The sequence below is a fragment of the Arachis stenosperma genome, chromosome 8 (genome assembly GCF_014773155.1).
Source record: "Arachis stenosperma cultivar V10309 chromosome 8, arast.V10309.gnm1.PFL2, whole genome shotgun sequence".
Lineage (NCBI taxonomy): Eukaryota > Viridiplantae > Streptophyta > Magnoliopsida > Fabales > Fabaceae > Arachis > Arachis stenosperma.
Window position 1 is genome coordinate 21629970 of NC_080384.1, and position 11294 is coordinate 21641263.

General features: G+C 41.2%; 3 protein-coding genes across 3 annotated transcripts; all 3 read right to left on the reverse strand.

Annotated features, from left to right (window-relative positions):
- Window positions 1–720: 720 nt before the first annotated feature.
- LOC130945585 (uncharacterized) lies at window positions 721–1899 on the reverse strand. Its single transcript, XM_057874295.1, has one exon. The coding sequence runs from the start codon at window positions 1897–1899 to the stop codon at window positions 721–723; it is 1179 nt and encodes a 392-aa protein (XP_057730278.1).
- Window positions 1900–3503: 1604 nt separating this feature from the next.
- On the reverse strand, window positions 3504–5213 carry LOC130945586 (uncharacterized). Its single transcript, XM_057874296.1, has one exon. It carries the CDS (start codon window positions 5211–5213, stop codon window positions 3504–3506), a length of 1710 nt encoding a protein of 569 aa, XP_057730279.1.
- A 1783-nt stretch (window positions 5214–6996) lies between these two features.
- LOC130945587 (transcription factor RSL3-like) lies at window positions 6997–8897 on the reverse strand. Its single transcript, XM_057874297.1, has 5 exons — window positions 8571–8897; window positions 7647–7874; window positions 7493–7558; window positions 7168–7233; window positions 6997–7089 (listed from the first exon to the last, which is right to left on the reverse strand). Exons 1-5 carry the CDS (start codon window positions 8895–8897, stop codon window positions 6997–6999), a joined length of 780 nt encoding a protein of 259 aa, XP_057730280.1.
- Between the last annotated feature and the right edge of the window lie 2397 nt (window positions 8898–11294).

Genomic DNA, 11294 nt, shown 5'->3' on the forward strand with positions numbered 1-11294 from the left:
AGACCCGTAGACCATAACGAAAAGTACAATTCCATGAATTAAATACTTAGCTCGATTGGTCGGCATGTCGCCACATGTGCTAGGAGTAGAATCTCCTCAAGTTGTTCGCGTTCCACGTTCTTGGGACTTCTTTGTCATCGAGCCTTTCTAACTTGAAAGCGCCTTTACCCATCACTTCTTTGATTCTATAGGGACCTTCCCAGTTTGCCGCCAGCTTGCCCACTCCTGGGGTCGGCAAGCCGATGTCGTTACGCCTTAGGACGAGATCGTTCGGTTCAAACTCTCTTTTGAGCACTTTGGTGTTGTAGCGTAGGGCCATTCTTTGCTTCAGTGCTGTTTCCGTCAAGTGGGCCATTTCTCTGGCTTCATCTATCAGGTCCTTCTCCATGGCTTCCCCCACTCCTTTCAAAAGTAGTCGCGGGCTCGGTTCCCCGATTTCCACGGGTATTACCGCATCTAACCCATATGTCAGTCGGAAAGGGGTTTCCTTGGTGGAGGACTGTTCGGTTGTTTGGTAAGACCAGAGGACCGAGGCAAGCTCGTCGGCCCAAGCACCTTTTTTATTATCCAGTCACTTCTTAAGTCCTAACAGGATAATCTTGTTCGCGGACTCCACCTATCCGTTTGTTTGGGGTGCTCTACCGAGGAGAACTTCTGTCTTATACCCAGGCCGGTGAAGAACTCCGTGAACTTCTTGTCGGTAAATTGTGTGCCGTTGTCCTAGATAACGATCTCCGGGATCCCGAACCGCGTTATCTCCTGTCTCCACATGAATTTCCTGCAATTGGATGAGGATATGCTGGCCAGCGGCTCGGCATCTATCCATTTCGTATAGTAGTCAATGGCGACTATGAGGTACTTGACTTGTCCAGGACCAACTGGGAAGGGCCCCAAGAGATCGACTCCCCATTGTGAGAATGGTCGGGAAGACGTTAGCAGGCTTAGCTCGGAGGCCGGTGCCCTGTGGAAATTGGCGTTTTCTTGACACTTGGCGCATTTTCTGACGAATTCTCTGGAGTCTGCCATCATTGATGGCCAATAGTACCCAACTCGGATTAACTTTCTTGCTAAGGCTTTGCCCTCTATGTGATGTCCGCAACAACCCTCATGGACTTCCCTAAGGACGTAGTTCGTCTGGTCGGGGTGTAGGCATTTCAGTAGGGGCTGGTTGAGTCCTTTCTTGAATAGCTGTCCCTGGATGATCGCGTACTTGACCGCTTCCCTTCTCAGTTTCGTGGCATCCTTTTCGTCGTCGGGAAGTTTGCCGTTTTCTAAGAAGCTGGTGATGGGGTCCATCCATGAGGGGCCTAGCCTTGATAGGTGCAGAGTGACCGCCGGCTCCCTCATCATACCTTGGACGAGAGATCGGTTACCCTCTCCCGGCTTGGTGCTGGCCAGTTTTGATAGGAGATCTGCCCGTGTGTTCCTTTCTCTGGGCACGTGGTGGATCGTGACCTCTTCAAACTTTTGGGTCAAATCCTTGACCTTTTCCAAGTACTTTTGTAATAATGAGTCTCTGGCTTGATAGCTCCCGTTTACTTGGGAGGTGACGACTTGTGAATCGCTGCATATTTTCAACCTCGTTGCTCCGACTTCCGTTGCTAGGGCTAAGCCACCTATGAGGGCTTCGTATTCTGCTTGGTTGTTCGAGACGGGGAATTCAAACCTGATCGACTGCTCGTATACGACCCCAGCTGAGCTTTCCAGAATGATCCCGGCGCCCCCGGACGTCTGGTTGGAGGCTCCGTCCACGTGGAGCTTCCACCGTGTGCTCGTTTCATCGGTTGGATCTCCCGTTACTTCTACTAGAAAATCTGCCATTGCTTGCGCCTTGATTGCTTGCCGGGGTTCGTATCGTATGTCGTATTGGGAAAGTTCAATGGACCAAGTCATCATCATTCCCGCCAAATCGGGTTTTTGAAGTACTTGTCGGATTCCCTAGTTCGTTCTTACGACAACCTGGTGACCTTGGAAGTATTGCTTTAACCTCCGTGAAGAGGTCAAGAGTGCCAGAGCTAGCTTTTCCAGTTTGCTGTACCTTAGTTCTGCCCCTTGTAGGGCTCTGCTCACGAAATAGACTGGTTGTTGAGCCCTCCCTTCTTCTCGCACTAGAACCGCGGCCAGGGCTTCTCCTGTAATGGCGAGGTATAGATATAATGGCTCCCCGTCCTTTGGCTTTCCGAGCACAGGGGGTGCCGCCAGGATTTCCTTGAAGTGTCTAAAGGCTTCCTCGCATGCGGGCGTCCATTCGAATGCTATCCCTTTCTTCATGAGGTTAAAGAAGGGCAGGGCCTTTGTTGCCGAAGCTCCGAGAAAACGGGATAACGAGGTCAGTCGCCCTGCCAATCTTTGGACGTCCTTGATACAACCTGGGCTCTTCATCTGGAGTATCGCTTGGCATTTCTCCGGGTTGGCTTCTACCCCTCTTTGGGTTATCATGAATCCTAGGAACTTTCCAGCTTCCATGGCGAAGGCACATTTGAGGGGGTTGAGCCTCATGCCGTGTTGTCGGAGAGACGCGAATACATTTGCCAGGTCATTCAGGAGGTCGTTGGGTCGCGTTGTTTTCGCGAGGATGTCGTCTATATAGACTTCCACTGTTTTGCCTATGAGGTCGTGGAATATCTTGTTCATCAGCCTTTGGTATGTTGCCCCTGTGTTTTTTAGGCCGAATGGCATCACCTTATAACAGAAGGTTCCCCCGGCGTTATAAACACTGTTTTGTCCTCGTCGGGACGGTGCATCGGTATCTGATTGTAGCCGGAGTAGGCGTCCATGAAGCTCAGATAACGGTAGCCCGCCGCAGCGTCGACGAGTGCGTCTATGTTGGGGAGGGGGAAACAATCTTTAGGGCATGCCTTGTTAAGGTCGGAGTAGTCTACGCACATTCTCCATTTGCTGCTGTGCTTCTTTACTAGAACTACATTCGAGAGCCATGTCGAGTAGTCTAATTCTCGTATGAAACCTGCTTCTAGGAGGCTGGCCGTCTGCCTGGCCACCTCCTCTGCCCTCTCCCGTGACATCTTTCTCCTCCGTTGGGCTGCCGGGCATGCTTCCGGCTTGACGGCCAGGTGGTGTGACATAATTTCGGGGTCTATGTCCAGCATGTCGGCCGGTGTCCAGGCAAACAAATCCCCATTGGCCCTGATCATTTCGACCAAGGGCTCCTTCAATTCATGTGGGAGATTCCTATTGACGAACGTGAATTTTTTCTCTGCGTCGCCGACCATGAATTTTTCCAGGTCCCCCTCTGGTTCCGGTCTGGGTTTGTCGTCTACTCTGGCGTCCAGGTCAGCTAGAAACACCCCAGACGCCTCTTTGGATTTCTTCCTTAGGGAGAGGCTGGCGTTGTCGCAAGCGACTGCCGTCTCAAGGTCTCCTCTTATGGACCCTATAGATCCGTCATCGGTAACAAACTTCATGACTAGCAGCTTTGTGTTGATTATCGCTTCAACATCGTTAATCGTCTTCCTTCCCAAGATGATGTTGTAGGCGGTGGAATCTCAGAGGACCACGAACTCGGCCATCGCCGATCTTCGGCCTTGAGCCTGTCCCACTGAGACCGGCAGGGATATTACTTCATCAGGTTTGATGAAGTGGTCGCCCAACCCAATGACCCCGTGCTGGTGAGTCGACAGGTCGGCGTCCCTTAGCTCTAGTGCGTCAAACACGTTGCGGAAAATGATATTCGAGTCTGCCCCCGTGTCGACAAGGATTCGTTTGACGAGACCGGTTCCCACTCTGCCCGTGATGAACATGGGTGGGTTTTCAGGGGCCTCGTCGAACCACTGGTCTTCCGGGCCAAAAGAAATGGAAGGGGGCTTCTTAGAGCTTCGCACCAGCGAGGAGTAGACCGCCAAGACCTTAGCATCTTTTTTGGCCGTCACTACGTTTATCACGGTGAGGCCGTGATCTCTGTCTTCTGGCTCTTGTCTCCGCTTTGCCGACCGGGTTTTGCCTTCTTCGTCTTGGTCGCGATGACGCCTCCTCGGCTCCCTTATAAGATGGGAGAATTCTGTTAGTTTACCCTCCCTTATCAGTTGTTCTAGTGCATCTTTCAGGTCAAAACAGTCCTGTGTTTGGTGACCATAGCCCTTGTGATAGTCACAATAGAAGTTCTTGTTTCCCCCCGTACGGTCCTTGAGTGGTCGGGGCTTCGGCAGAATTCCTTTCTCGGCAATTTGCTGATAAACTTCCATGATGGGAAGAGTGAGCGGAGTGTAGTTGGTAAATTTCCCGACCCGGGGGAATGGCCTGGGTGCCTTGCTCGGCGCCCCTTCCCTGGCTTGTTCTTTTTGTCTTTCTCCATTATCTTGTTGCCTGGGTTGGTTGTAGCCGGAGTGCCGTTTATTGGCAGCCACGACTTGGCTGACTTCCTCGTCATTTATGTACTCCTTGGCTACCGTTTGGATCTCGTGCATCGTCCAAACTGGTTTCGTGGTAAGGTGCTTTCGAAAGTTCTCGTTGAGGAGGCCGTTCGTCAGACAAAGGCTGGCCACCGAATCGATTAGGCCGTCAATTTCCAAGCATTCGTCGTTGAACCGGTCTAGGTATTTTCTGGTCGGCTCTCCCTGTCTCTGGGTTATCCCCAGAAGGTTGATCGGGTGCTTTGCCTTTGCTATTCGTGTTGTAAATTGGGCTAGGAAGGCACGACTGATGTCCGAAAACCCATAGATGGACCCCTGCGGGAGGCCGTTAAACCATCTGATCGCGGGTTCTGCCATGGTCACCGGGAAGGCTCGGCACCTCACCTCGTCCCTTACTCCCTCCAGATTCATCCTTGCTTCGAAGGCTGTGAAGTGTTCCAAAGGGTCTTGGGTTCCATCGTACCTCATGTCCGTTGGTTTGTCGAAGTGCTTCGACAACCGGACTTCGAGGATGGATCGATGGAATGGGGTGACGCCCATTATCACGGGTCGCCGTGTCCTCTCAGACCTCTCTTCCCCGTCTTCACGATCTCGTCCCGTGTAGCGCGTTTCCTTGCCTCGGGAGTAGATGATTGTGTCATTTCGTCTTCTCGGGATGGGTGACTCTTCTCGAGTGCTCTCCGCTTCCGTTCGTGATGCGGAGGCGTGTCGTAGACGACTTCGGTGGGAGTCTCTCTCTTGGCTTTCAGGAGATGGGGAGTAGCTAGGATCGGTGGTTCGTCGGTCGTGCTCCTGGTCGGCCAGCTGCCGTTCCAGGTTCTGGACCCTGTGGCGTAGCTCCTGCATTATTCTGGCCCTGTCGCCGCCAGTTCCTCCGAAGGGTCGCTCCTTGTGTGCGGTTCAGTGCGTTGTCGGGGGGACCTTCGCCGTCCTCTTGGCGAGGCGACAGAGGTTGCCCCCTCTGCTCCAGCTCCTCGGCCTTGGTCTCCGGCGCCCGGCACGACGTCCATTTAGGCGTCCCCACAGACGGCGCCAATGTTCGGTTGTGCAGTTACCGGACAGTTCGGGTGGAATATGTAGAACTGGGGACGCTTCGATCACGATCGTGCTTGGATCCGGTCTGCCAAGTTGCCGAGCTCTCGTTGTGGAAGGAGGGGGTGTCACCTGCAAAGACACTCCGACGCTCTAGTCAGTTAGTGTGCAGGTGAGAAATGGGTTAGGTGGAATCTGTGACGTACCTTGGGGGAGGGGTAGGACCCTCCCCTTATATACTATGTCAGATGTGGGTCCCACGAGGACAGAACCCACCTTCTTCGAAGCTTCCCTGTACAGCTGTGGTGGCCAGCTGTCCCGGACGCGTGTGCGGGTCGAATATGGGCGCATCGTCCGACCGTTCAGGTCGGGTGGTAGGTGGGTCGGGTCGGCCCAAGTCCCTTTTTGGGCCAGGCCGTAACAAGTGTATAAAAATGTAGAAAGAATATTGTATAATTCCAAATATAGTAGTATTTCTGTTGGAGTTTGATGCGTAGTTTTTATTCAATTTTAAGATTTTTCACGTTAAATATTTGTGCAAGTACTATTCATACTGTACAATATTATTTATAGATATATATACATACTGTTTGTATATACAGGTATCCGTATGATACTATAATATATACAGTGACTGTTGATCTATATGATTATTATTAATTTATACGGTTATTATTTACAAATACGTTTTTTATTTATATTTTTGGTTGCGCTGTGCATGTTGGCAGATTTAGGGTTTGTTTAGGTAAATTTTTAAGGAAAAAATTTTTTTGAGTTATTTTTTTTAAATTTTGTAGAAAAATAAAAGTAATTTTATGTTTGGATATCTTATGTAAAAAAATCTTTTTATTTATCAATTATGTTTGGGTATAACAATATAAAAATATTTTTTTATTTATTTATTATATGAAAAACATCTTTTTTTAAGAAAAAAATATCTTTTAAAAAAAGATGTAAATTACATATTCTCAAAAAAAGATATTTTTTATTTTTCTAATGCTTTTACTTTTATTATTAAAAATTTGCTAAACACACTAAAAAATAAAAAAGATTTTTTTTATTAAAAAATATTTTTTTATCAAAATAATGACGTCCAAACAAGTATTAATTCTGCTAAAGTTGCTTCTGTATCTATCGTCATATTTAGACTTATTGTAATTTATACTAAAGATATATTTTGTTTATCCTAACAATGTTAGTCAATTACCAACAAATTATAGTTCAAATAGTTTAATGTCTTTATACTCATTTAAAAATTACAGAATTTCATTCCTAACTTAAAAAAAATGTTAGTCAATTTATTACTGAAACAATAATGTCGTCAATTATTAACACATTTTATTTTTTGTGCCTCTGATTTTTCATTCGTTCAGTTGCATGTACAAAAGTGTTTAGGTAGGAAATTTTTTTTCTCTCTTTTATGAATTTAAGGAGGCTGCACATAATTGATTGAAGTGAGAGCACACATCATAGTACTGTATAACTGTGATCTCTACCTTTTTGTTTGGTACAACAAAAATGTGATAAAATAATCTGGCAAGAAGGCATTTTGGATTGTTGAAGAAGATCATCATCAGGTAATAATTGCGATGGAGTATTAATGTTGTTGAGGAGATAGATTGATGAGTCCAATGTCAAATCCATTATAAGCTATCGGAGCGTACATCCACAAATCATCAGAGCTCAAAAGCTACATATATATATGTGAATTTCTAATGAGAATGAGAAACTAATGACAATCAATTCAAGTTTATGATAGGAATATTACCTTAATCTGTAGCTGCAAAAATTTCACGTAATGCACTGCTTCTTCTAGCATTGTGCTTATATCAACCTGTGTATATAAATATAATATGGTCATCATGATTGATAAAATTACGTTTCTCATACATAATATAAGATCAACCATATTAAGCATACATTAAAAATCAGTTACTGAATCAGACATTCGAATAGGATACATGTTAGAATATAAAATACATATTAAAAATAAACGAAAACAACACATGATTTTTTGAGTTTAGGTACAACTTTTTATATACAATATATGTACACATGGGATACACAACAACTGATTTAATAATTATAATTACCTTTGTTCCATTGGGAACAAGACTCTGTAGAGTTCTTAGTCTCTCATTAATCCTCTCTCTTCTCCTCTACAACATTCACAAGTAATAATGAATATATATATATATATTGAATTGGAAAAAATTAAGTTATATGTGATCATTTAGTATTAATTACCCTTGCATAAAGGCTTTGAGGATCTGTTGCTGATCCTCTAGTAACTCTTGTCTTCCCATTTGAGTTCAATACTGAAGAAGTAGCTCCTCCACTATTCTCCTCCTTATTATAATTATTAGTGCCATTATCATCTTCTAAAGCGGTATAATTATCATTACTTTCTTCTATTTCTTTCCCATTACTCTCCACCTTCTGCTTCTTCTTGTTCCCTACTGCATTATCCTTCCTCTGATGAATTTCCAAACTCTTATGTTAAGAACACCCAACAGCTATATATTTGGGATGGTCGTTATTATTAGGATGGTTATCGTGATTATACAATTTTAACATCATTTTAAAAAATACTGCTAAAATTAAAGTAATATGATTTTCTAATTTAAAAAATAAAAATAAAAAATAATGTAAAAATATAAAAAAAATTATCTTAATTTTAACAATACTTTTTAAACGCTGTTAAAGTTATATAACCATCATATTATATACAATAAAGTACTTGTTTGGGTGTCATTAAATTGATGGAAAAAGATATTTTTTTAATAAAAAAAGAGTTATTATTATTTTTTAATGTGTTTGACAAATTTTTAATAGTAAAAATAAAAGTAATAGAAAAATAAAAAAATATATTTTTTGAGAAATTATAATTTACATCTTTTAAAAAAAAAAATTTCTAAAATAATGTTTTTCACATAATAAATGAAAAAAAAAAATTTTTATTTTATTTTATCCAAACATAATTGATAAATAAAAAGATCTTTTTAAATAAAATATTCAAACATAAAATCACTTTTAATTTTATAAAATTTTTTTTAAAACATATCATTAAATTTTTTTTTTTCGAAAATGACGGTTCGAAACAAGTCTAAATTCAAGGAGCTATTAAGTTCAAATTAACTAAGAGCTTACATCTTTTGAATAAACACGAACCTTTTTCTTGTTATCTAGTGGCAATTCAAGATTTTCACTTGTCTCATCATCTTCATTCATTGTGACATGTTCAGCAACGGTATGTGAAGAAGGAACAAAAACCCCATCATGGTTTTTCTCATTATCCATCATCATCATCATCATCATGTGAAAGTGAAAATCATTATCAAATATGTTATTACTACTCTCTTGACAAATATACTGCAAATTAGGGGTGGGAGAAAACATGGATTCAATTTCTGTGTTCCCATCTTCTTCAATTGAAAATATTCTGTAAATGCAATCCCATTCTCCTTCAGGGAAGGCTCCAACACCAACAGCTTCCATTTTCTTTTTTGGTTTGTGTTGTGTATAGTGGCCTAATAATATTCCTTTCTTGTGTAATGCCACTGCAATCATCAAGAAATTGGCACACATTTATACTCTAATTCCCAACAGAAACAATGTTGATTGATACAAGCACACTTCAATCTTAGAATATCATATATTTTTAATTAATTCTAAGGAGTTGGTCTGAGTTCTCTCTGTACTCGGAGATAGTCCACTCTGTGGGTCCAATACATGGTCAACGACAACTCATATAATTCATTAACCAAAGTTCTTGTCTGGGTTTTAAAATGCGGTCCACAATTCTGAAAATAATAGCTAAGATTATGATGTTTATTATATTTAATAATTTAGTTAAATATATTAAATTATTTAATAATTTTTAATTAGGAAGATATTTTTATGTGTATAAATGCAATTATTTTTTTATTTGATTATTTTTCGTGTTTGGTAACACTCGCATAAGAAGGAGTCACCAAAAAACTATCATAAGAAGGACACCGAGGGTCTAAGTAATCATTAATACGTGACTAATGGAATAAAAAGCAAAACAGAATTAGCTAATTTTGTTATTGTCAAAATAGAAAAAGCGAAAGAGAACTCCAAGGGCTAATTTTTAGCGGCTGTTAATCACAACAGCTGATATTGTTAGAATAATTAATTTTCAAATTCCAGATCATCCATATTGAATCATCAAAAATAACATAATGCGGAAGCGTACCTGAATTTATAAATATGAATCATACGATCGGAAGAGTTTAGATCTTGTGGTTCTTTCCATCTTCCTCAACCAAAACCTTCTATATTTCTAGGAGGCTAAACTGCAACTCTTTTGATGGGGAAAGAGTAACAAAGGCGGCTTTGATATATTAGGGACCGAAACCCTGAAGGTCTATTTATATTTGAGCATGGCACCCATTAAACCCTTAAGCCCAAATAAAATGGTATCTAAAGCCCAAAAGATAATATATCTAAAATCCAAAAAGATAATTATCTAAGGAACAAAAGATAATATCCGGTTTTATCTCATTTAATTCCAAATCAAAAGTAATAATGACTTATTCAATTAGCATTTATAACAATAAATGAGATCATCATTATATAAGTCATTTAATTTGAAATAGCTCATTTGTGATTATAATTGATATATATATTGCCCACAAATAAGTTAGGAATTTAAATAATTTCCTAACAATCTCCCACTTGGGCTATATTCTTTCTTGACATAATCACATTTTATAAACTTTATGCGCGCATCTGAATGCTATTTCTTTCATTACTTTAACAATCTGGTTTGTCTCATACATTAGATATGGAACTACCGCAACTTTTATCACATTAAATGCCGTGACTAAACCACGCCATCACCATCCTAATACTAACGACATAGATCAAATTTGGATGAGTAATATGGAATTACATGCCAAGTGATCTCATGCATGTCTATTCCAACTGGTCCAACTTTATTGAGACAAACACAATACAAATATTGCAAAATGAACATTTCATATAACATGAAATAAACCATCAACTTAATTCTGCAGAAAAATAACTCAATATCTGTCATAGGACATATAGCATGAAATAAACTCCCACTAAACCAAGGCATCATAATATTGACACCCATCCGAGCAGTGTGCTCATGAAAAAACTTTAGGGTTCAATCCCTTGGTAATGGGTCTACTAGCATATACTCTGTTTCCATATGTCCTATGAAAATCTGTTTTCTTAAACTTTCTCCTTGACAACTAAGAACTTGATTCTTCGATTTTGTCAAGCTTATTGTTATTGGAGTATAGTACTTACTGACTTATTGTCACAAAATATCTTTAATGGCCCTTTCAATGTCTCTACTATATGAAGCTTAGTGATAAAGTTTCGCAACCATATGCCATGAAATCGGAATCAGGGTACCTAATGATCTCCAAATTTTCTGATCTCCGATAATATATCAGGATGTATGTAGACTTGAGCATACATTAAATTCCCTAGTGCTAATGCATAAGCTTTATCATGCATTGCTGTCCTCTCAAGATCATTTTCAGGGCATTGTTTGAGACTGAACTTGTCTCCTTTAGTTACGGGTGTATCCATTGGTCTACAACTTTCCATGCCATATCTACTTAAAATCTGTTCGATATAATTCTTTTGTGATAATCCAAGAATACCTTGAGAGCAATCTCTTAGTATCTCGATTCTTATTGCTGTCCTCTCAAGATCATTTTCAGGGCATTGTTTGAGACTGAACTTGTCTCCTTTAGTTACGGGTGTATCCATTGGTCTACAACTTTCCATGCCATATCTACTTAAAATCTGTTCGATATAATTCTTTTGTGATAATCCAAGAATACCTTGAGAGCAATCTCTTAGTATCTCGATTCTTAATACAAAAGAGGC

Bases quoted from the DNA above. Each gene is read 5' to 3' on its own strand.
- LOC130945587 (XM_057874297.1), bottom strand. From the start codon at position 8,897: ATGGAAGCTGTTGGTGTTGGAGCCTTCCCTGAAGGAGAATGGGATTGC. The intron at 7,875-8,570 runs GTTCGTGTTTAT...GAAATTCATCAG, and splicing joins CACTAGATAACAAGAAAAAG to AGGAAGGATAATGCAGTAGG. The intron at 7,234-7,492 runs GTAATTATAATT...TTATATACACAG, and splicing joins TTGTTCCCAATGGAACAAAG to GTTGATATAAGCACAATGCT.
- LOC130945585 (XM_057874295.1), bottom strand. From the start codon at position 1,899: ATGATGATGACTTGGTCCATTGAACTTTCCCAATACGACATACGATAC.
- LOC130945586 (XM_057874296.1), bottom strand. From the start codon at position 5,213: ATGCAGGAGCTACGCCACAGGGTCCAGAACCTGGAACGGCAGCTGGCC.